Source organism: Apteryx rowi, unplaced genomic scaffold (genome assembly GCF_003343035.1).
Source record: "Apteryx rowi isolate R43461 unplaced genomic scaffold, aptRow1 scaffold_550, whole genome shotgun sequence".
Lineage (NCBI taxonomy): Eukaryota > Metazoa > Chordata > Aves > Apterygiformes > Apterygidae > Apteryx > Apteryx rowi.
The window spans coordinates 378,958-403,908 of record NW_020450817.1 but is presented as its reverse complement, the minus strand read 5'-3'; the positions used below and the strand labels follow the sequence as shown (position 1 = coordinate 403,908).

Below are 24,951 nucleotides of genomic sequence, written 5' to 3'. Positions count from 1 at the left end.
AGATAGTTTCTCCCAGAGGGACTTCCCACTTAGTAACAAACAAAAAATACTTCCAACATTCAAAAAAAACAGGAAATTATTATAAAACCAAATCAGTTGCCAGGGAAGCTTGACTACTCTAGTTTCTGAAACTAATTTGTATTTTTTTTTATTATTTTGATCTGATGGAGTCTCTTCAGAAATAAAAAACCCAGATCAGAAACCACGCAATTTTTATCTGAGAAATTCCTTTAACTCCAACCAGATAGTGAAATACACACAGAGCAACTGATTACATGGTCATTTAAACATTACAATTCCTGGTATGGATCATGTACAAGTCTGCTTTTTGGAACAAAGAAGGGAGAAGAGAAGGGGCATTTGACAAAACATAGGTAAGGGATGTGATGGAAAGGTAGAAAGGGAAGAAGTACTAACAAAAGTCAAATTCTACTCTGTTGATCTACCACCAATAAAATCATATCCAAGATCTTACAGAAGGCTTTTCAGTGTGCTAACTAAATCAGCAGAAACCCATTCATTTTTTATTTTTATTTTTTATTTCTATTAATTTTCTGCCAGTTTAGTAAGATACCAGTCACAGCTTGCACAAGGGAAGAGGGGGAGCATATTGGCCAGAACCTACAATCGCTTTCAGCAGTGTTAGATCAGTTCAGGTGTCTTATAAAAATCTCACCTCTCAGCTGCTGGAGATGAATGGTAGAAAAGATCTGGAAAACTCATAAAAACTCAAAACTACCCCTGCATAACATATATGTACATCTAAAAACATGTATGCACCATCCTTTTACATGGAAGACCCTCTGGGTACAAAAAGAGGTCTGTTGTCCTGTTGTGGTGTAGGCAGTGTGCTATTTCTTCCAGATCTCTGAGTATAACTGAGGATCTAAGGCATTTTAAGCCCAGGTTTACAACAGGAGCTTAGATCTGACAAAACTACAGATATACCACTCTTCTAACCATAACTAGGCACACATCTTAAGAGAAAAACAACAGATAAAAGCACGAAAGGTGAGACTTGATAAACTGGCTAACTGCAGAGTTCACCTCCTCCCATGTCTGTTCTTATGAGGAAGGTTAAAACTAAATTTAAAAATATATACATAAACAGTCAACTGTCTGTTCTTGTCCCTGGTGAGCTTCTACAAGAAATCTGCCTGCAGAAGCGCAGAGGATAAAAAAATCCTCTTGAACTGCAGAGGAATTTTCCTCTTTTGCTTTCCTAGCTTTTTCTAGCTAAATAGGTAGCTGAAGAGGGATTCACCCACCAGATTCTGGGCACAAACAGCTCCCATTTGTGCAATAGTCTCAAGTGAGTTGTGTAGATGCTTCTTAGACTAGGATCCACAAAATCACCTAAAACAGTTCCTACTTATCCTGTTGGAAGTGAGAGGATCGCCACATTTTGTTTTTCAGAAGATGCATCAACCAGATTTATTAACTGATTAATATTAATTATATTAGTATAATTAATTATTGTAATTAATTATTATGGGGTTTAGCTAGGCTTTTTTTTTTTTTTTTTTTTTTTTTTTTTTAAGTTAAGGCTCTAACTCCTGGTATTAGCTAAGCAGTAGCATATAACCACCTTTCTGTTGAAACCCAATGAGGCAGAAAAGGAATTCTCCACTCCAAACAGAAACACTCACAATGTGGCACATACACTGTTATCTCACAAAACTTACCCCTGAGGGGTCTGTGATTTTTGTCCCTTGGGGTAAGTGACACTGATGCCCAGGTTTAGGTGCCTGCCCAGTCTTAAGTGTATTATAAACATATTGCAGGTCTGTAGCTAATAACAGAGTTGTTCAATCTAGCATTTTAGGCTTATGGCAAGGATTGAGTCTCCCAAGCCCACTGAGACCACTTCAGTAATCTTACAGTTCTAAGTTTTTAGGTGTGGCAGGTCACATCACTTCTGGAATACACCCAGAGGAAATGACCCCTTAGTTCCACAAACAGAACCAGTCCTTAAATTACACCACTACCTTCTCCTTACTTTAAGATCACTTCCTGTGCAGTTATTTTCTCTCTCTCAAGGGGACCGAATCAAAGCTCATTATGTGAAAGTCTAAAGAGGTTTTGCAGTAGCTTTCTGAGCTGGACCCACAGCAGCTTTGTCTCCAGGCACCATCCACCTTCCTTGCAGCAGCCTGCCCCTGCGGCTGGGGGGGCTCACCGGGCCAGCGCTGCCTTTGTGACCTCTGCGGGCTGCCGCTCCAGGCGGGCAGCTCGCCACAGGCTTCCCAGCTGCGCTGGGGAAGTGCATCATCTACCTGCACTAATTAGTGTTACAAGCAACCAGAGATTTACTCTGTGTCAAACACCAACATACAAAATCGCTTGGCCAGGGAGGGTGGACAGTAGCAGAGGGCACAGAGGGAATCACTTTGAATTACAAAAGCATTTGCCCACAGAGTCAGATTTACAGCCAAACCTTCTCCAGCTGAGAAAGGCTTTTTATGTAGGGCTGCCAGCCCTACTTCGTTGTTTCAAAAGTCTATCTCTTACCTCCAAGGTTTTCTTTTTTGCATCGGACTAGAAAGTTCAACCTCTGGAGCAGCATCCATGGAAGGATGCAAAAGGCCTCCTGGTTACCAGGGGTGTGGGGAAGAGGCCTTGCACCTGGCACAGTGCACGGTCCCCACCATGGCATGAAGGACCCATGGCCAGGCTGGGAGCCCAGAGGAGGCATCTCTGCTGGAAAGTAGAACCTATGGCTGGTAGTTCTGTGATGACTTCTTTCTAGTCTCACCTGTTCCTCCCCTTATGAATCTAAAACAGACAGAAAAACCTTGGGTATGGTGACATACCTAACTGCTACCTCACGCTCAATCCAAATTCTAACTTAATCATTCTGTTTAGCCTATTTTTCTTTTCCTTTTTTATGAATGCCATTTTCTTCATCTCTTATTAAAACATTAAGGAGTCTAATGCGATGCTGTTCCGTGATCGGTGAACTTGCCCTTTAGCAGAAAATCTTTAGAGGTTCCCAAAGAAAGGTAAATATTCCCCACTACACCCTGTTATTAGCTTCTTTCTGACCATTCCTGACAGAAAAACAAAAATCAGTAGCTGTATAAATGGTTCTTACTGTTTGGGGGAGAACATTTCAAACCACTGGAGGTCAAAGGACCTTAAAGACTCTCAGCACCTTGTTAGTGTAGGCTTTTTGTGAAAAGGAAATTCCTTAAGAACGTGTCACATTCCGTTATAGTTTCTTTTCCCATCACCTCAGTATTAAAAGTAGTATCTACTTAGATCCAAACTTCTGGATAGCCAAAGCAATCATCATTTGACACAAAGGACACCTCTTGAAGACGCAGGTACAGATTCAGTTTTACAAAGGCAAGTATGTTATCACATAAAAGAAAACAGTTAAAATACATTCAAAATATTCTGCATATGACTCTCAATCTTTTCCCTCTACAAAAGTTCATGAAGAACTTTTATAATATCTACCTCCTCTTCCAGCCTTCAACCCATCTGTGAGATTTAAAAAGTTGTTTGGATATTATTTTTTATTTTTAGGTAGACCTGTCACTATTTCTTTGTGACTTTCAAAAGAATAATGTACTTCTGTGAATGTTTACACAAGTACCACCATTAAAGGCATCAGATCTGGCAATATTTAAGGAAACAGCAGTTGCATCTGTAGTTGACGATGTATTAGCCTGGACAAAACTACACAATGTTTTAGGTTTATGGAGAGGTTGCTGTATAAATGGTCTTAAAAGGCACTGCTCTAAACTTGGAAGGGTATTCACCATATATTAAAATGCCGTAATAAATGTCAGCTTTTCCAAAAACAAAACATCCTAGCATACCTGAAGTGCTCCACCCCCATTGTAACATACCTCTTTCTCACTTGACTTCTTCTCCCCAAAAGCCTACAAAAAGAGATGAGCTTTGAAGTATGCCCTGAAAAATGGTTTGGGTTATTTCAGATTAAAGAGGGAACTTCACAGTCTAGAATCTTTCAAGATACACAACAAAAAAAAACACCACTTTGTCAGCAGCCATCCTTAGTTAAATTAAAAAGTCTATTAACATGGAAATTCTTATATTGTCCTAAATCTACTCATTCATACAAGTAACTGAGCTAGGAGAAAAAGATAATCTGTATGGGAGATATCCCTTGTTTAAGGACAGATACATTTTTAAGTTTTGAAGATAGTGAGGAAAACAAATATATGAAAAGTAACATACCTAAAACCACATTTTTGTGAGTGAAAATACTTTCTTCAGATCCGTAGTATCTCCTATTATTTGGCAGATTGTTTGTTTACTGCTATTTTTTGCTTTGGCTGGCAGATCCTGTGTCTGGCCCCCTAGTTTTACGCTAACTCTTCACAACAGATGAAAGCAAAAGCCCCTTACCCCTTTAAACAGTCCAGAAATGGAAGCTTAATGGGAGAGAATTTTCTGTTTTTACCTCTCCAATTATGATGTCAATCCACATTCTGAGTTCCCACATAACAAAGTCTTTTATTTTATATAAAAGCAATGAGATGCAAAACAACTTTACAACTCCTACAAAAGTGAAGTATAAGCAAAAATATCAATTATGACTTGTACTCATAACTTTACAAAAGCATTTATCAGTTACACTTACTGCACAACTGCAGTTATAACAATCTCTTGCAAATATATGAAGCCTACTGCATATCGTCATATTTATTTATTCAAACTTTGCTATCAGCATAAATCCATGTGATTCATTACCTTGTTTCCAAAGGAATCTTTTAAAGCAACACTAAGATACAGATATCAACAGCAATGAAGTCCTTTACAGGTAAGATAGAGGTGTTAAAAATATTACCAATGTATTTCAAAATTATTAGAAAGATACGTTATTTACTGTATTATTTATTGGCTCCTACTGCTGTAACTATATTGCTGTTTATAAACCGAAAAGTTTCAAAGCCTTAATTCAAACAGTTGTATTATTGTATTGTATTGTCCGCATTTGTAGAATCCAAACTACTGAGCCATCTGCACCACAACTGCTTTCCAGGCTTTGTCTTTGTCAAAATCCTTTAAGGTATTATTGGAAACCTAAAAGAAAACAAATTTCAGACAAATGGAAACATGAAACAATGCAAATACTGAAGTTCAAGCAAGTAAATATTTGAGAGAATCACAGGGAATGTAAATAGGAATACCTGTAGTCTGAGCTATTAAAATATTCTATACATTGTAAACTGTGTAATTTTGTATATTGTACAGTACATGTTTATAATATACTATTTTATATATATATATATAAAAAATGTAATTTGCATTCAGATATTTGGGTCAATAAGATTTGTCCAAATCCCTATTTTAAACACGTTACAACATTTTTCCAAGATTTTTGTGAAAATGTGACTCAAAGCCCTAGCACCTAAATCCCTAAATCCAAAATCAGAAATCACCTACAGTGCAACTGAAGTAGGATTTATCTATGTACATGCAAGCAAACTAGAGTCTTGCCTAGGAACAACAGATGCCTGAGAAGCCATAGGAACCGAAGTCTTCACCCCTAACATTATTTATGTGTCTAAATGTTACAAAACACTCTAAAAAGGTGTTGTCTTTCTGGACAAAGTGCTTATTTTAGCATTTAATTCACATCTAGTTCCCCAGCAAGTCACAAACCAGGCATTTTACTTATGTAAATCCCCAGAAGAGAACAATTCAGCCATGTCACCACCCATACTCAAAAACTGGTAGCTGTGGAAGTGCTGCTGTGCTCCATCTTTTATATAAAATGTAATTCTTAGAACACAGATCCAGAAAATCAGCAACCTACACTGAACACCCTTAGTAGCCTGAAGGGACTTATATCCACAGCTTCCACTTCCCATTACCAGAAGTAAAATGACTGGACTGAATTTCAGTCCCTGCTCCCAATACTTTATACCCAGTATCATTTCAATAGAGATGTCGTTTCCAGAGCAGAAACTGAATTCAGTACTCTCCCTTTCCAGTGCTGGGCCATACAGTAATCTTCCAGCTCACTTACTCTCTCCCAGGCTTTAAGAATATAGCATTTTGTTCTGTACAGCAGAGATGAGGAAAGACTAAAGGCTACAGTGCTGTGACAGGAGTTGGATGTAGCTGACCTTCACAGGCTGAAGAAAGCATTGAAGATGTGTTTCCCCAGTCCCTGAACACACACTCTAGCCCCGAATGACTATATGAGTATCAGTAATACTGGCACCACTAGGCTCTAAAAAAAAGTATGTGCTGAAGCTATATCTGAATGAATAGCTTGACCATACAAGTGCAGCAAGGAAATGGAGGATATGAGTTCTGATCTTTAAGATCACCAACTTCAATAGTGTAATGAGGACATGGAGAGACCTGGGAGTACAGCAACCCTCCTCTGCTCACTGTTTCACACTATCTGGCACAGGCAGCCACTCACTCGGTTTGCTGAGTGTTGTTGTTCTTATACTCTGGGTTCCCAGCTCTTCCATTCATAGTTTAGGGAACTTACACAACTAACTTGGGTTAGTAAATTCACTCCCCCGCAGCAGGTCTTGGAAAGGTACAATATTGAGCACTCATTTCATAGCTCAAAACTTCTGCTTATATTTAAAAGGTTAAGTCCATTCCTTTCTTGATAGATGCCTACCTCGTTATCAGAACATGGGCATGTGGGTCCCACCATCTTTTATATAACCTCATACTGATAAATAAATAGCTATTATGGATCTGTGGGGCAGGACTATGACTTTATCTTAGTACAATGATGGTCCTCATCCATAACTGGGAGCCCATAATACAAATAATCAGAACAAAGGGAGCTTTACCCTTACAACTGTTTTTTTCTCGTAACAGGACTTGTCACATATTTACAGATACTGAGTCTGTCATGCCGCAGTTAACATTTAACAAACAAAATATTACTCTATTCATTACCAAATTCATCACTGCATTAACATCTTTACATTTTTACAGGGCAGCTTTTAATCATGATCTGAATTAAATAACACCAAACATTGTAAAAAAAAATGTGTTTTAAATAAGATTTTTTTAAAATTTTAGAGGGGATACAAACATATACCTCTGTTGTTCTGTATTCCTGTTTTTTAACCTGTGAAGTTGTCCATGATGAATCATGCAATTTCATTTTTGTCTTGTAATTCACACACTGTATGACAGTGCCAATAGTAAGGCATGCCTGAATTAGCAGCATCAGCATCAGAAGCAACAAGAGCACATCATAAGATTGCTAAAAATAAATACACAGATACTTGTTAACCACTCAGATAAAATACTTTTTGCCTTTCCCGCTCCCATATTCTTGAGATTTGTATCTAGATTTCATTTTTTACCTCAAAATATAATTTAAACCTGACTTCAACATGAAGCTTCAGTTAAAAGTTAACTTGCAACTGTGCCTGCCTTTGCTCAGACTAGAACTGATGGGGAATTTTTAACCAAATGTTAATTTATCAAATGATCTTTTCCTCTAGAAATAGAACAGAATTGAGGAAACCATCATCTAATATATAAAATTTTGTTCAAAGCACAGAGATTCCTATACCTCAAGGACCAGGACACTCCCTAGAACACATGAGACTCAGATTCAAGTTCCTACTGTACTGGAACCCAGGTCTCTTGCATTCCATTGGATCCTGTTGGACTCAGTCTCTCCTCTTTGAATAAATAATTAAGCATTCCCTAGGTTACAAAGAAACCATCTTTTAACATAATGATCAGAAAGCTCACTGTGAATGTAAGAGACCACACTTAAGTCCCAACCTTATTTTACGTAAGTAGAATAATTCTAAGAGGAGAGAAATCTCTACATTAAAACCACCAATAGCCTGTTGGTCAGAACATGAAGTCCCTCGAATCTCCAACAGGTGTCCTACCTCCTAGATTACTTGACAGTCTGGTGGGTGTAACTGGGTATCTGCCCTTTTCTTTAAGAAAACAAGAAAACAGAAAAGCAGCTTGTTTTCTCAATGTTCAAAGGAACATTCCTTTAATCTAGAGAGTATGTGAAAACAAAGAACAACTTTCAATTAGTACCACTGATATATTTACACACTTCTATGCACTTTTCAAAAAATCTGGGCTGAATTTTGAGTTTGAATTAAACCAGAAATTTGGGTTATCTTTTCATGTCAGAAGATTTCACATCAAAAGGCTGTAATAATCTTTATTATCTGTTTTCTATCTCCTCACTACAGCTTTGGCCTGTATCTTCTCTTTGAACAACTTAGTGATACGTCTTTCCTCCTGCTCCCATTTACAAGAAAATCTAGGGTTCTAAAATGATGAGTTGACTAGACCTGCCATCTTGGGTTTTCTTCACTGATCCAAGACTAATCTGAAAGTTCAGTCTCATTTCATGAAATAACATTTCATTTCAAAAATAACATTTTCTTCCTTTAATTTTGCATATAGGTCTACTCCTACTTCATGATATTTAGTTAATATTTATGGTAAAAGAACATTACAGTAAATTTAGCTGAAGCATTTTTAATAAAAATACTTCTGTCCTGTTTCGTGCAAGTAGTTCAGCGCATTACATCTGACTATTGCTATAATTAAGCTGCAAAATATAAACTGTTTTCTAATTAGTACAAGTTGGAAGAATTGTTCATGTTGTTCAGTCACTCTGCTTAATAGTCATGTTAAAAAGGCTTCTCCTCTGCCCAGCAGTACTATGCGGTAACAATCCAATTGATGTGGAAAAGCTTCAGACCAGGCTAGATTCCAGTGGCCTCACTCAGATCAAATACATCAGATATCAGAGCCTTAGCAAAGACTAAGAGGCAAACCTGCCTTACATATCCCACTGTGGCAAGTGCCCCTAAATTGGTTCAAATACACTCAAATCTCACAGGTTACTGCTGGCACTGCCCCAGGAAAGAGAATGCAGACTACCATTTGGGAAGAGAGAGTCACAGCACCGAGAACCAAACAACTGAGAAAACATTAAGGTCACTGAGCACCAGAATGATTTGCTATAGCTCTACCAATGCCACAGAAACTCCGTAAGAGCCTCAGAACCTCACAGAAATCAGATACCTATTTACGGAATAAGGTACTGTTCAATATGCTTGAACACCGCAGTCTGACCTGCTATATTCCGAATTTTACATTTTGTAATTTGAATCATTGATCAAAGTATCCCTTTTGGCAAAGTAGTATCAATACTTTCACAATCAAACTTTTGCTACCAAAAGAATTGTTATTTTGGATTTGCATTTTTCTTCCATATCCTAACACTCAAAGCATCTGGGTCCTGAATGCACCAACCTCTTCCCCCTTTCCTGGGGGCTTTGCTGCTGATGTTTAAGTTCAGTTCTGAACTATGTAAATCTGAATCAGACTGCTGTGGAAACAGCTAAACTATAAGAAAGCTTTTAGAAGCCTTGTTTGGGGCCTCCACCCTTTAGCTTGGGAGCTGCATTTAAGCTAAGGCCCTTGCTGTTGGTCCCTGCCTGAGCTACACTGTAGCTATGTCTGTGCCTGGCTTGTTCTGTGCTGACTCTGACCTTGCCTTGCTGACTTGACTTCCTAGCTGACCTCACACCTACCTCATTACTATGGACTTGTTTGGCAATCACTGGCCTGTTGGCTGAACCTGGTTACAGTTGCTGAATTTGCTTTATTCTTCTTTTTCAGGTACTATGGGATTGTGTCTCTTGTCAATAAGGTCACTGCCCCTCTTTGCCTTGCTGTCACCTTCAGCTCCTGTGCGCATCCTCCTTTGCAGAGCAGCCCGCTCTTGCTGCTCCCAGACACACAGTACCACAACAATGGAAGAAATGCTCTACGGGGTCATGCCAATAGTCTAGACAATCCAGTCTTCTGTCTCCAACACTTGCAACAAGAGACCACGTAATCCTTGGCCACCTTGAGGGCCAACAATGCCTGTCTCCAACACTGTCCACTATCAGAACAAGACCACATACTCAAAAGCTGGACTTCCAGTCCCTAAGACCTCAATTTAATCAACAGTTTCCCTCTCTTGTTCTAGAATTACAGAAGAACTTAGGGAGTGTGGGTACAAATGGCTGGGTCAAGACTCTTCTTCTAACACTACTTTAATCTCTGTAGATGGTCCTATTAACATCATCTCTAATCTCTAAACAGTTTGAGGCTATAGCCCTAGAAAGCCCTTCAGTGATGCACTGGTAATATTTCACATTGAAATGCCTTAAGTTTTGCAACCTTTTTTCTTCTCTGCCCCAGTCCTGGCTTTAAATAAGTCCAGGTGTAAGTTTATGATCCCATTATGCCACCTGTTAGTAGACATCCTAAGAAACAGAAAACTGTATTCTTCAAGTAAAGCTAGAACCTTGAATTTACATACTACAAATTTATAAAAACCTCAAGCAGTCCAAAATACTACACATTATTTTTACTGATTCTTTAGAACAATATCCCGTTGTCTTTAAACTAGAATTCCAGGGTGGCAGCAGATTTAACATTCTTTAAAATGTTATCTTTAGTTAAATATGAGTTTTTGAACAATTTCTGTAACATTTTATTCAGTCTCTTTACTGCAATACCTCGTCTTCTTATATTTCCTAATTCATTCTTGAGTTGCTCCCTGTAATCCTATTTTAACTGGTAGATGTTAATTTTGCAATTGCATAAGAATACATACTTTAACAGCAGGTGGATAATTTTTAAAGATGTCAACAACTTGCATGATACTAAAGGATAAGTATGCAGAAGCTGTGAACAACAATGGAGAGGTGACACTGCTAATGGCGATCAGGACCTCAACCTAATTAAAATAAGATAATAAATGTTAAACAGGAAAAAAACAAGTAACATTTTTTGTCTGAGCTGTGCATCCTTGAAGCAAACATAACAGAAACGTGTAACTAAGATTACACGAGACAAATCTTAAGAGCTATCCACACTGAAGATACAGAAGCAAAACTCTCAATAAATTAAGTTTCCTAGCCAAAACACTGTTGTTCTGTAATTCATTTTTCATTTAACAAGGATGAGGTTTTTTTGTTCACTTGATTTTAAGTGTCTTTCATATGCAGATAGAGGAAACAATACCAAATTCAGAGAGCTAGTACAGAAGGATCATTTATTTTTCAGTTTGTATGAAATAATGAGAATTAACTGCAGATATTACAGGCTTACAACCTAAAATAACTATGCAAATAGATTTGAGTGCTTTGAGGCAAATTTATTGCAATACAATAGCAGCCTAGTTTTCATTCAAATAATATTCTACAGGATAAAATTCTGACTTCAGTTGTGGTCATGCATCATTACTGACTTCAGTATGGTTGCATGACTGTAACTGAGAACAGCTGACTTATGGAGACTTAATTACACAGCTGGGACTCAAGGGATAAATGCACCATATTGAATATTCTTAGTCCTGGTTGCCAGTCATGCAGATCAGGAATCTGGTCAGAATATGTTCTAGGTCCACTGCAGCTTGCACACCTGATTTTCTTCTTTTACAAAAGACCATGGCACATAATAGCAGGGAAAGGGAAAAGGAATGGGAAGAAGTCTAGAGAGGAAGAAAGCAGATACATACCTCAGTCTCACTCTCATATCATGTTGGAAGTCTTGCATGCACCTTTATATTAGAAGGGTAGGTACCTCAGCTCAGGAACATGAAAGCACTTCCAGATATACCATATGAGGTACGTCCATTCCATATAGTAATATATAAAACTTTACCAAGGAATCAATACAAAAGAAAGCCTTTTGACTTCTTTTCTAGAATTGATGGAACTAAATCTCCAAAGGACCTGCTGGATTCCTTTTTAGGAATATCAGCTTACATTTGTGCTACATATTTCTATTACATTTTGTAAAAGTAATTAAAAGTAAATGGACAAACATGAGTAGTGCCCACTATCAGAGAAAGGCTTTTTTAGTATTATTCCACTCTAATGACAAAATCCAAGGATTTTACTCACTTACCAAACATTTGCTTGGATATTCAGCAGCTACATGACTTGCAATAGCACTTGGAAAGCACTAAATATAAGACAAAAAAGCATAACAAAATGAATCTTTACCTAGTTGAAAATTACACAAATTACAACAGAATTACACTGATTCCCACTAGCCACAGATCACATCCTGAATTTCCTGAAAAGGTAAAACCATATATGATTTTTTATGACAGTATTAGGAATCAAATAGTTAAATGGAGAGAAAATGAATCTCCATTTCACCTGCATTTAGTGAGTATCATGTATTAAACCTATGCACACTGAGATATGAGTATTATCCACATAACCTGATGTTTCTGCATAAAACCCTCATAAACCCAACTGAACTTTATGAGTTCTGAACACTGAAGAACCCTGCTGTTATTTTGTCCACTTCACGTTAAGGGATTTTCCAGGCATAGGAGCCATACAAAGCCTAGTATTCACTGCCTTCTTTCTCAGCCAGTCTCATCTGTGGGAAGTAGGGCAGCATATCATGCTCTGTGAATCCATGGCTTCAAGATACAGGCTGTTATTAGCGACAAGGATTAGCAATCACAGTCTCAGGCTTTTAAGACATTTAAGGCCGATGGGCAAAAAGTGATTTTCTAAGAATTCCGTGATGTTGTAACTAAACATCACTTTTTATTTTGCAGCCAGACATATTCTAATAACTAGGACTTGTTTGACAAAAGACTGCTTTTAATACTTTTAATACCCTTATTATTCATCTCCATTTTACTGAACTGAGGACTGAAAATTTATCAGAATATGTTATAAGGACCAAAGTATTATAAACTGAAATAGAAAAGAATATTGCATAATATATTAAGCATAATCAAGTGTTAATTTATTTGTTAAGCAGCAACTGTCAATTAATATTAGGGCCAAATAAACATCATGCTAGAGAAAAATAAAATAAAAGACATTCTTTTAAAAGATTATGTTCACTTTGCACTACTTACAGCAACTAAGATCCAAAAGAATGTTACTGAAAGATATGGACCTGAGACTAGAACATCCATATTCAAAGCAATTATTCCACCAAATACTGATGAAATTCCAATAATCACCTCAATTACCTGAAACAATGTAGAGCACACAAATTATTAACAGTGCATTTGAACAGCAAATTTTCTATCTGCATATAGAAAGAGACTCACTGGAAGAAGAAAAAATGCATTTATGATATTAGATATGCATGAAGTCAATGTTTTGCAAATGTAAATGTATTTATTAGCTCCACTGAAAAACAGTACTGTTTAAACTATTTATCCTCAAGTCATTAAGTAGTCTCTCTCCTCCTGTACATGGCAGTTATCATTTATCTTGCAACACTATAAAAGGAAATATTTTAGGATATATCTCATATTTCTGTCTCTAAGTCTGTTCTTTCCGTTATTACCTACACTGATCTTTTCCTGGCTTAAAATTAGTTTAGTACTTGGAAGGATGAAAGATGAGATAACAAACTGATTCAATGAAAGAAAACAATACTTTTCTTACAGAGTACGACTTCAGGATTCGAGTTGGAAAGCTGACATTGCTCAAAACAGTGGTATTGTCATATGCATTATTCTAGAGGGAAAAAAATCATGATCAGAAAAAGTATGCAAAGCAATGCATTTCTTCTAATATCCTGTACAATCTGTTATAGTTCCTACTGATTGCATGCAATGTCTGGTTGTCCCATCAGAGCTGACAGCGACATACCACGGTGTTCCTCAGTGTCAGACCACATCAATCAGACTAAAAACAAATGAGGTAGTCCCCGTTTAGCTGTTATACAACCACTATCCAATAATGAAAATGTTTATCTTCTCTCCCTTTTCCACCTGCAAAATCTCAACACACACGGTATCCCTCAGCTTTCCAAAGTTCTTCCAGATTTTGCTGGCATGGATAAACAGTAACTGAAAGAGGACACAGCTTTCTACATGACTTTGTCTAGCAAACAGTATTTCTACTGGAACACACAATGTTATAGCACAAATATTTGCTTCACTATTAGGTAAAGCAAGTACTGTTGTGGAAAATAGGGTGTGGGATTTGGGAGAGCACTTCTGACTAAAGATAAACAGAAAGTTTTATTTATAGACCCAAATCCTGAAACTAATATTCATTGTACAGATATCAGCAAATCTTCATATGTGAAGAATACTTTCTCCACCTCAGGGTTCAAAACATTGCTTGCATACATAGTCACAGTATTTTAGTATTTCATGAAGTTTTGCTCTACAAGATACAAACAAAACAGTTACCATGACTGTTTATAAGATATTCACACAACCCTGTGCTGCATAATTGCAACAGTTGCACTTTGCAGAAGGCCCACCGCACTCCTGAAGAAGAGAGTATTACTGTTTAGTATGGTACTTTTATTTATCAGACAAACCTAATTTTACCATGAAATACGAAATTATATACTGGAGTAATCAGTAACTTGTCAACTTACAGAATAAAGGAGAAATCTAATATTTTTAATGGTTACTTAGAAAAACAAGCAAAAAAAAATCAAATAATGTTTTCATTCTTAAGGATACCTACTTTCTTCCTCATACAGCAGTCTTCAGTAGACCTAGCTGAAATGATCACAGTAGTTGCCATGAAGATTTCCAGCAGAATAAGTAGAATCAAGTTGAAATTTATCTGTCAGCAGAATCCCAGACATAAATGAGTTACATCTTCCATATTAAAAATATAAGAGGAGGCGGGATCCAGCTGTGACATTTAGACACCTCTATTAATTAGGTATATTGCTCAACTATTTTCTTGGTTCTTTGTAAATCCCTAGGGCAACCCTTAGTTGTGCACAGAAATACTCAGAAGCCTAATCTGAGAGACAGACATTCATTTCATTTATAGAAATACCCTGCCTGAAGAAGACTGTATTACTGTCTTCCAGGAGAGTACATATCCACCAGGGGGGTGGTCGCTTTGTATTCTTGTATTTTGCAACAGAACATCCCATGCGAAACCAGAGCACAGCAGTAAATCATGAACGATTCAGAGGACCAGAAAGAGGGCAAATGAGGGAGCATAACAAGCCCAGCAGTTAAGGCAATCCGCTGGGAGGGAAGGAGGGTCATAGGCTTCCAGTCCCTACAGTGCAATCCCAATGGTGTAAAGTAATAGCTACTGCTGAAGTCAAACACAATCAGAAGAACTAGGTCGAGAATCCTAGGTGTGTGCTCTACTAACACAGTGCTAGGAGAGAGCCGATAAACAAGCTTTGGATACAGTTTCACAACTCTCACAGATCTGTAGAGATTATTGTGCAAAAATGTGGGTCCTGCCACTCCTCCTGCCATTGCTCATCTTTAAGAGAAGACCAAGTGAATGGAGTACTTAACATTTCTTTTCAGTTCCTTATTGTCTCAAAAAAAGATACAACTATTTTAAGTGGGCTGAATCATTTTCTAGAACCACATAAGTCAGGCAGACTGGATTCCCCACCATAAGTCTTCAAAAGTACCATGTTTTTCCACTGGCAGCACAAGCAGACATTTAGTGGTTAGGTCAGGCCATTGGGCGAAGTACCAAAAGTTTAAGGAGACTGGATCTCCTGCAGAGCCTATGCAATTATAGCAAGCCATTGCTCAGTGACTTGGAACAGAATGATATTGTTCCCTCATGTCAGGCTTGCTTGGGGAAGATCACATCTTCAGTTCCTCTCCGACATGTGTCTTACAGCACAAGTTTTTTGAAAAAGATCATAAGCAGCAGATTTTAGAGCCTTTTGGGGCTCTGGAATTCATCCTTCTCAGGAATTCGTAATTAGAACTACGTATCTAACAGCACATGACTGTACAGTTTTGCTAGAGCCACAAACAGCAATAAATGTCAGAGAGGTAAGTTTCTAGGGAAAGTGCTAGCCTGAAGAATAAAGACATTATTTGGCAGAAGAAGGGGTATCAAACGTGTGGCCTGCAGAACAACTTAATCTAGCCTGAAAATTCCCAGGATTTGGATGTGTTTTGACATGTAGTGCTGGCTCTGACGTGGGCTAGCAAGCCCACACTGTACAGTGCAGTGCCAAGCAAACATGCAAGTTCAGGTCCAGATATCTTTACAATATTTTTTTCTGATGTGATGTATCCAGAATATCAGAAAGAACCTTCCACTCATAAAATTACTTCAACAGCCCTAAACCAAAGTGAAATTATCATCTCCAGTTCTGGAAATTTTCTTTTTTTAAAACAGAAATACAGCTAAAACTAGAAGTAAGCACCTTTTTAAACTATCTGTAATAGAGGAAAATAGGTTAGATTTCTAAGCAGTAAAGAAAATTCTCATTATAACTACCACTTGCTTATATAAATTCTATCTCTGGATAAAGAGAACCAAGTAAACTGTGTTCCTAATCCTCCTCCATGACAATGAACATGCAGTGTAACTGAGGAGAAAGTAGTGGATCATCACTACTTTAATCCAGTTTGCTCTGAACCTGGACCACATATTAAAAATGTGGTCCTTGGAACTGTATGATAAGTAGAATTCAGTTCAAGATTAAATCATTTCAAGTTCAATTTAGTTGCTTAAACACATACATTAGTACTATCTGAAACACGCTACAGATGTTCTAAGCTATCTCCATGAGTCTGACAGATGACAGAGGACCTACAGGAGACTGATGCCCTCCTGGACCAGTAGGTGGAGCCAGGCAGGATAAGCTAGGGCATAGCTAATGGTGGCAGACACTTAATGTTAACCACCTAAATCAGGCACATACAGTATCTACATGCAGCCAAGATGTCTAAGCTGCCATTCCGGTCAATGGAAATCTAGACAATACAGTCACTGAAGGGAACCCTGAAAGCTATTCAGTCAACCAGTCTCTAGGGATAGGATTAAGTTTTATAAACACAGGTTTCTAGTGCCATTTGAGATACTCAGGCATATTGCACATGCTTGCATGAATGGAACATATGACATGGGACTTATGGGAAATCCTCATGTGTCCAGAGCAGCAGCAGCAGGCACAAAGAATATGCCACACCACATAAAATGATAAGAGATGTCTGTGGCCACTGAATCCTGCCTTAGGCATCTACTTTGAGGTGAACAAGATCACAGGTTTGGGTTTCAGGGTCCCAAGCACAGGAACATGCATGAACGGCACATATGACATGGGACTACACTAGGAGTACAGACACCCAACTCACATGGAGACAATTAAATGCATGTACTTAATTTGGAGTTAATCTGAATCCCCTTCAAGGTCTGAACTCTTTTAGCTGCAGTAGCCAGCTTGCATGAGGTTCAATTCAAGCATGCTCTTTTTTGCCCAGCAGGCTTCTTAGTCTGAGAGCTGCAAAGGAACAGGGCGGCGGCAGCAGCAGGCAGTTACATCCTTTACACTTTGAAAGTTTCATCGGTAGCACACTGACTACAGAACTTCTCCACGCTACTGGAGTTGTGTAACACAGTCACAATCTGGGATGTGGCTTATATTTTGAATTCCATTTATCTGTTTAAAGAAATTTTATAAAGTTATCCATCAACGTGAGTAAAGATGACCAAGAATTACCCAGGTCCTCTCTAACAGTATGGTTTTTTTTTAAATATTAATTGCCTTACTTAAATACTTTTTTTTTTTTTTAAATGAGCCTTACTGCTTCTAAATTACTGGCAATGATTTCACATCAGAGCCAATATTGTTTTCTTATGCAGTTTCCCATGGGAAGGGGAAAAAAATTGATGATGAAAGAACATTTAAAGAGATGGTATTCTACATGTTGTTTGCACCACGTGGTTAATGGAAAATAGCTGTACAAGTGAGCTGCCAAACAGTGAGACCAGTATAATGGTATCCTTCAAAAAGGAAAGCAAGTCAGCACCATAAGCTACTCTTATGATAGAAAGGTACAAAAAGGGTTCAAAGCCAGCTTTGCATACCTGGTTATTCTGACTTATCTTTATCCAGTGATCTAGAACATAGTAGTGACATACAACAGGCATGTGAAAAGTATGAAAATCACAAAAAACAAAGATGTCTCATGGATATTGCTGTAGATCACCAGCATCTGACAAATACAGAATTTAATTCATCTTGCTATAAATTTAATGTTTGACACACTTTTCTAGTCCTAATATAATCTCTTTTTCCAAAAGGTTTGTTTGGTCTGCCTTGAAAATACAAAAGCTTTTAATATTTAATAATACAATAATACAAATCTTCAAGCAATCTAAAAACTACTCTGAAGAGAAAACATTTCAAAAGTAGGCAACTAAAGTTAAGTTCTTACATACAGGGCCAGCTCAAAGCTTCTTCAAAACATAAGCAAAATTAATTTTGTCACACAGGGGATCATGACAAAATAATTCATTGCAGCAGCAAAATGACTCCCTTGGGCCTATCTTTCCTGGGCAGACATAGCCATCCACTGTCCTGACAGCGCTGTGATCATGTGCATGCTTACTAGGGGAAGGGAATGTAAAGAGACTGATTCTTCTCCAGTCATACTTCTGTTCTCTCTCAAAATCTAGGACTGGTTTCTAACATTTGAACTGTCTACCCAGCAAAGAAAGGTAAAAGGGATAAAGCCAATATCCCTATGTCTGGTATATAATTAATTGAGTCCTAACAGCCCAAGACACTCAGGGAGAAAAATGCATGAGGAAGCTGCTATACTAGCAATAAGCTAGCAAAGGCTATGCAAAGAACTGTGGCTTGTATAAACCGAGAAACACATATAACCCAGGGGGGCATGACTATATACAGGCCTCAAAACATTTTATCATAGCTGAAAACAAAGCTGTAGTTTTATTGTTTGGCTCAGACTACCAAAACCAAATTTTAGAAGGTTGTGACTCAAAAAGATAGAACTTTTCCCAGCATGAAATATGTGTGCAACAGATAACATAACAGTCTTTTTCGCATTGTTGCTGACGTAAGGGAAAAAATGTTTGTCAAAAGTTTCTTTATTGGTGGTCTCCAAAGCAAAACTATCCATTAAATAATATCCAAGAAAGGATTATCTTAATCCGAAGATGAAATGTCCTAGAAGTAGCGTAGTTTGGGACGCCTTCTTATTTCAGGACAATTAAACCCTAACAACTGGCTAATCTACAGATGAGCCACCAATTTACTTTTGATTTTCTCTTCCAATCCTGCTCCTTAAAAAAAAAAGACAAACAAAAAAACCCCAAAAAATAACAAAAGTTATTACAGTCAACAAAAAGAGAAATAGCCAGCTGATCAAACTGGATCACATGTGATGATCTAATTTATGTTTTGGATTGACAGACAACTTCTATGAGAAGGCAGGAAAATCATCTCTATATTAATCTCCTCTAAGTTAGCTGCACTGTGCATCTTTTAGCCATATAAGGTTTTATCTCTGATCTCAATTTTCCAGTCTTGCCTTACTCAGAAGAGACAATTACTGCTAGGTAATCTCTTCACTTTGATGTATTAACAACAAGGTAACCACACATGATCTACACCTTTTTCTATAAAGACAAATGGAGCATTAGTTAGTAATTATTTTAGTGACTTACATTTATAGCTGATGGATTGAGAACAAGTTTGCATCCAAACCAAATTAAACATGTTGTTGTAACAGCAAATGTAGAGACAAACAAAATCTGAAAATTGGGTATCTGAAAAACAATTTCAAAATATGTTTCTTTCTCATTTTAAGCACAGAAAAAAGATATAATTGCCAATAAAAATCTTACACTTACCACATTAATTTTATTCCTTGCTATAGCAAAGCTCACAACAGCTGAAGGAACACACTAGAAAAATTAAGAGAAGACTAGTGGAATATTCTGCAGAAAGATTTTTTTATATATTTCCATATATGCTTTTTATTGGGTATGGTTACATACTGTAGTTTAACAACTTAAGTGGAAGATCAGAAATTCTGAGAAAAAGCTGTCACTACTGTTTGAACTCAGTAACTACATTTGAAGATTACGAGCATTTTAAAAGAGCTTTCCATACCCCTCAGTTTTGACTAGCTACCTAGCACAACGTGATGAGTAAAGGAAAGAAGCGTTTCATGAGGCATTTCATGTCTTTGTTAGTTCTAATTAACTCTAGGAGGCCTGCAATCCAAAAGCAGGAAAAGAAAACACAACTATGACCATATTAGGCCTCCACACTTTTAAAAAGACAACGTCAGGGTTATTTAAGCTAAATTTTGGCCAATTTCAGCAATGGTACAGTTCTGAAGAACTTTGTAAAACTAATCTGTTGAGTCAAATTATGTTTTAAGAATTGTGCCTAGGATCTTCACTGTCTTAACTGGGAATTGTGTTTCTATACTTAGGGCCAGAGCTAGATCTTCAGCAAGTTGTACTGTACAGACCCAACTCTACCTTACACAAATATATAATGTTGCAACATACTTTTAAGCAAAACAAAGATACACTAAAAATATATTTAAAATGTTTCCATGTTAAAGAACGAATCCTGTAACAAATGCTGCATTTCTTCACTAATTATCTTTTTGCAATCTAAGCACTGACAGCTTAACAATAGAACCACTATAATTAGATTAATATCCACATCTAAAATATCTAAAATTCTTAGCAGCACTTCCTCAACACCAGCTGACCTATATTTAACATCATTAAAACTAATATATACGTCCTAGATACCCTGGAGTCTCTCAAACACAACATGACTATATCAGGCAACTGAATCCTATCCACAGTCAGGACAGTCAAAAAGCCTAGAGAGCAATTCAGTCCATCCTAACTAGACACTTAGTAGTCAGTCAGCCAAACAGCTCTCTAGGCTCTTCTGACTATATCGACTCCTTTATCTTTTGTGGGAATTGGAACACCTTGCTCACAGACACCCAAATGTACACGTCTTCACGTAGAACTCAGTCCTGCCCACAGCGACCCATTCAAACCCAATGTAAAAGTGATTTGTCACCTAACCTTCTGCTCCTATCAGATCTTTGGAAATTCTGAAGGAATACAGAAAATTCGCAAAGTTCAAAAAGTCAAGATTTTGGGGCAGAAAAAGAGACATCTGAATAATGACAGTCCAAAGCATAATAGATCAGTGAAGATATTAACTTCACAAACTGCTTCAACTTTATTCATAACACCTCTAACAGAAACACAAGCGACAGTCCACTCATGGAGCAACTCCTGGGACGTAGTTTGTTTAAAGTAAAGTACCACTCTTGTACCTAACCTAAAGCAGACTTGCAAGTAGGGTTGCTAAAATAACAAAAAAAAACAGAATCTTGTCACAAACAAAGCAATTACATGAGATTTATCTTATCCACAGAGATCTGAAGTGTGGGTTAGGCATATATAATAGAGTAAGACAAAAATGACCTATTAAATAAATAGTAAAAATTATGGGACTTTGAAAAATGTAAGACATCTTTCATACATATTGTACTAATAAAACAATATTTACAATATTTAAGATAACTTTTTCAGGTTTTGTTCAATACTTGGATATTATGGCAAAATACCGTGAACAGCAGATATGTCTGAAATACATTCTGAGAGTATTTAGCCAAGAAATTCCACAAATCTATAACAATGCAAATTTTCTTACAATCAAGCACAGAAAAACTACTGAAAGTAACTGATAGATGGCTGCCTATTGTGATCTGGTTAAAAAACCACTGTCTATGACAACTGTTATTCCCTTAACGATACAATGAAAATTCATTAAATCTTCCATGAAGAAAGTTAGTATTAAAAAGACAGACAGAATGAAAATATATCCACAAAAAATGTTTACTACTGTTTTTGCTGTCAAACAGTTACAGCAAATAATTAAGAATGCTTACTGAACCTGCTGCACAACGTAAATAATCCATTTCAGATGGAAAAATATTTCCCAGATATAACGAAAATCCAGAAGTAATAAGGAGGCAAGTCTGCAAAGCAACAAAAAATGTAAATTAATATGAATAAAATGACTTCAAAAAGAGCAGCTAGTCAGATGGAAATCAATAATTCCTTTCAAATCGAGCTATTGTTGAACATTAATAATGCAGTCTTCACATGAAAAGTTTTGAAGCAAAATATCAAAATATGTTGAGTTCTGAAGAACATGTTTTGCTGGTTACCAAGACTTAACATTGAACAATAAAAGTACATTTGAATTAAGTATTGTGTACCAACTTGGCAAATAGCTAACGAGATGCTAAAAAGGTAATCGCAGACAGTTCGGTGGAAAAAATGAACTTTCAGAACCAGTTTCAGAAACCTCAACTAAGTGTCTACTTCACATTCTGTGCTTGGTTCTGCAAACATTCATTATGCATATGGGCAGCTGGGAAATTACCAACTGGAATACAGTAATAAAAATAATACTAGGATACACAGGTGGAAGAATCTTCACCAGTCTTCCTTTCTCCCTTCGTACTGCCTTCAGGCTTTGGTCCTGTGGTGCACCAATAAACGTTGAACTCCTGCTGCTTCCTTTGCTAAACATTTTGTTATTCCATAATTATCAGAGAGCTACATTCCCAATATTAAATGACAAATATATTCTACTAATATTTTTTTGTTTTGCTTGTTTTTTCTCTGAGTAGACTTTCTTTGAAGCGGTTGAGGACGATGAGAGAATGAATGGCTCTTTTGTTTTATTTAGGCTTTTTTCATGTTGTAACATTATGCAGGTCTTAAAAGTCCTCTGCAAAAGACAGGTGAAAGAAAATTAGGACAGTGTATATGCGTGTATAAACACACACACAGACACGCAGAATTCTGGCACCCTGGAATAATGGTATTTATAGAACACAACTTGAAATTGTGCTTGAAGCATATTGAACTATTCCTGCACAAGAACAGTCTGTGCTGAAACTGGTTATGGAATACAAGTGGCAGACACTTTGATGTTACCCTATGGTATGCAACTGCTCCCTGAACCGTAATAGTTTTGTTCACTATGGAACTTTTGTTCCTTAGCACGTAGACTTTGCTTTATGGACCACTGTTTCAGATGAGTTGAGAGATTAACCACTGTAATATTTGGGATAAAAAAAAAAAAATTGGAATTTATCAGGTTGGTTTGTTAATAAAATTGCATTTTCATTTAGCCATAAAATTCATGCTTCTTGATAAACATGACTTCAGCAAATGAACATTAATCACAAGTAATGTCCAATCATGCACAACTTAGTAAACAAGAAAAATCTAATTAAAGAGAGTTATCCTTTTTGACAATTAAATTTGACAGTCTCTGAAAAGATTTAAAGCAAAGAAAGCCAGCTCTTCTTTTGCTCTTTTTATGTAATGGTACATCTGAAAGGAAACTCCAGATTCTCAAGCAAATCAAATTGTCAGAAAGGAAAAAGAGTTCAGATGTTTCCATCAAAGAAAGGCACTGCTTTCATTCATTATGCAAAAATAAGTAATTACTGTAGTAACGCTGAAATAAACGTTTTCAGCTCTGGTCGAAATTACTCTGCAAAACACACAGGCTAACAGAAAAAGGAAAATAAAAAGACAGTCATAATTGCTATAATAAACTTTAATTATCGTGGGCCAAAATATGAAGAAGCATATGGTGCACACGCAAGATCATAGTGCTCTATGATGCTAGTAGTGACACAAAAATTTAAATCATTATGATGTTCATGAAAAAAACAGAAGTATATAACTCACTACATAAAGATTCTACCAAAGAATCACATGACTATCAAACAGAGGAAGAAGCAGCAATCAAATATCATACATAGTTTTAATGCCAAAATGTTATTAGGGCAAGCAAACTACCTTTAATAGTTAAAAATATGTTAAAAGAAGGCATATGATGAGGCTACTTTACAAAAAAGCATTGCTTGTATGTGCATATGTACATATGTGGTCATATTTTACCACTACTACATTTACTCTCCGTTTATGCTGTAGGATTAACAGTAAAGATAAATTCATCCTTCAGATAGACTATTTGAGGAGCATAGAAGTATCCAAAAATTACCATTAGCCAAGAAGTGTTACATTCTATATTTGCTAAACATGTTCCATCTGTACCAATATTTATATTCAATACTATCAATGTCAAATTGTGATTCCCTGAATGATTTGAAAGAGGACAGATTCCTGGGCACTGAAATTTTTAAATTTAATATGATTTAAAGTACTCACTCCCATCAGCAAAGAAAAGATCCACGTTCTATAATTAAAACAAGGATGTAGCCGCTTTGATAGCTGAAGGTCACTAGATTTAATATCAGGTACATAACTTCCATTCTCTTGTTTTCCGCGCTCCAAAGTTGGCATCCTGTCATAGCTAAATTCTTCTCTGTAACCGTCTTCCCTGGTCATAACACTTCACAAAGGCAATTAAATGATAATAATAATGGCAAAGCAAATGATGCAGAAAGATCAAAAATACAATTTAGTTTCTTCACACACTTGGATCAGTGCTAAACTGGTTTTTAAGTCTATTTAGGACATGGTAAATAAAAGTAATAATTAGTATTGAGCTGTATTTACATTTAAAAATAGTTAAGCATACTAACAGCTGACTTGCATACAAGCATATTACATCCTATAGCCACAATTCATAATAATTTAGTATGAATACCAAAAAATTAAAGTTTGCTATCTATGATACTTCAATAGATGAAGATTTAAGAACAATCTTTGGAGGAATATTTTAAAAAAAACATAAAGTTAGCACTTATGACTAAAATGCTTAATTTGAGAATTACTCTATAACCAAAGCATTCTTTTCTTGTTAGGATAGTAGATTTTTAGATGTACTTAATTTTAACTTGTATTTGATTTAACACTTGTTATCAGACATCTACAATGATACGCTTCACTATGACTCAGATAAACTAATATACTCACAGTAACTCAGCTACAGCAGATTGTTTTTTCTAAATCACCTAGTATCAACCATTTTGCTTGTTCACTTAGCTCTGTTTTTACTCATCTCACTGCTTGCTAAGCTGTTCAAATACCTTGAGGAATATGTTATATTAAGGTAAGTTATAGCACATTTTTCAACAGTCAAAAACCTTCATGCTTACCTTCAAATGAAAAGTTAACTGTCACTTTAAAATAGTCTTGTGAA

At 36.7% G+C, this 24,951-nt stretch overlaps 1 protein-coding gene across 1 annotated transcript; it reads right to left on the bottom strand.

Moving 5' to 3' along the window:
• Window positions 1-4,464: 4,464 nt before the first annotated feature.
• Window positions 4,465-24,951, bottom strand: MLC1 (megalencephalic leukoencephalopathy with subcortical cysts 1). The gene is made up of 12 exons (XM_026081516.1): window positions 24,908-24,951; window positions 24,015-24,198; window positions 21,707-21,796; window positions 19,623-19,676; window positions 19,437-19,538; window positions 14,481-14,582; window positions 13,440-13,511; window positions 12,899-13,015; window positions 11,920-11,976; window positions 10,622-10,744; window positions 7,055-7,222; window positions 4,465-5,058 (listed from the first exon to the last, which is right to left on the bottom strand). The coding sequence occupies exons 2-12, from the start codon at window positions 24,192-24,194 to the stop codon at window positions 4,984-4,986; spliced, it is 1,140 nt and encodes a 379-aa protein (XP_025937301.1). The 5' UTR covers window positions 24,195-24,198; window positions 24,908-24,951; the 3' UTR covers window positions 4,465-4,983.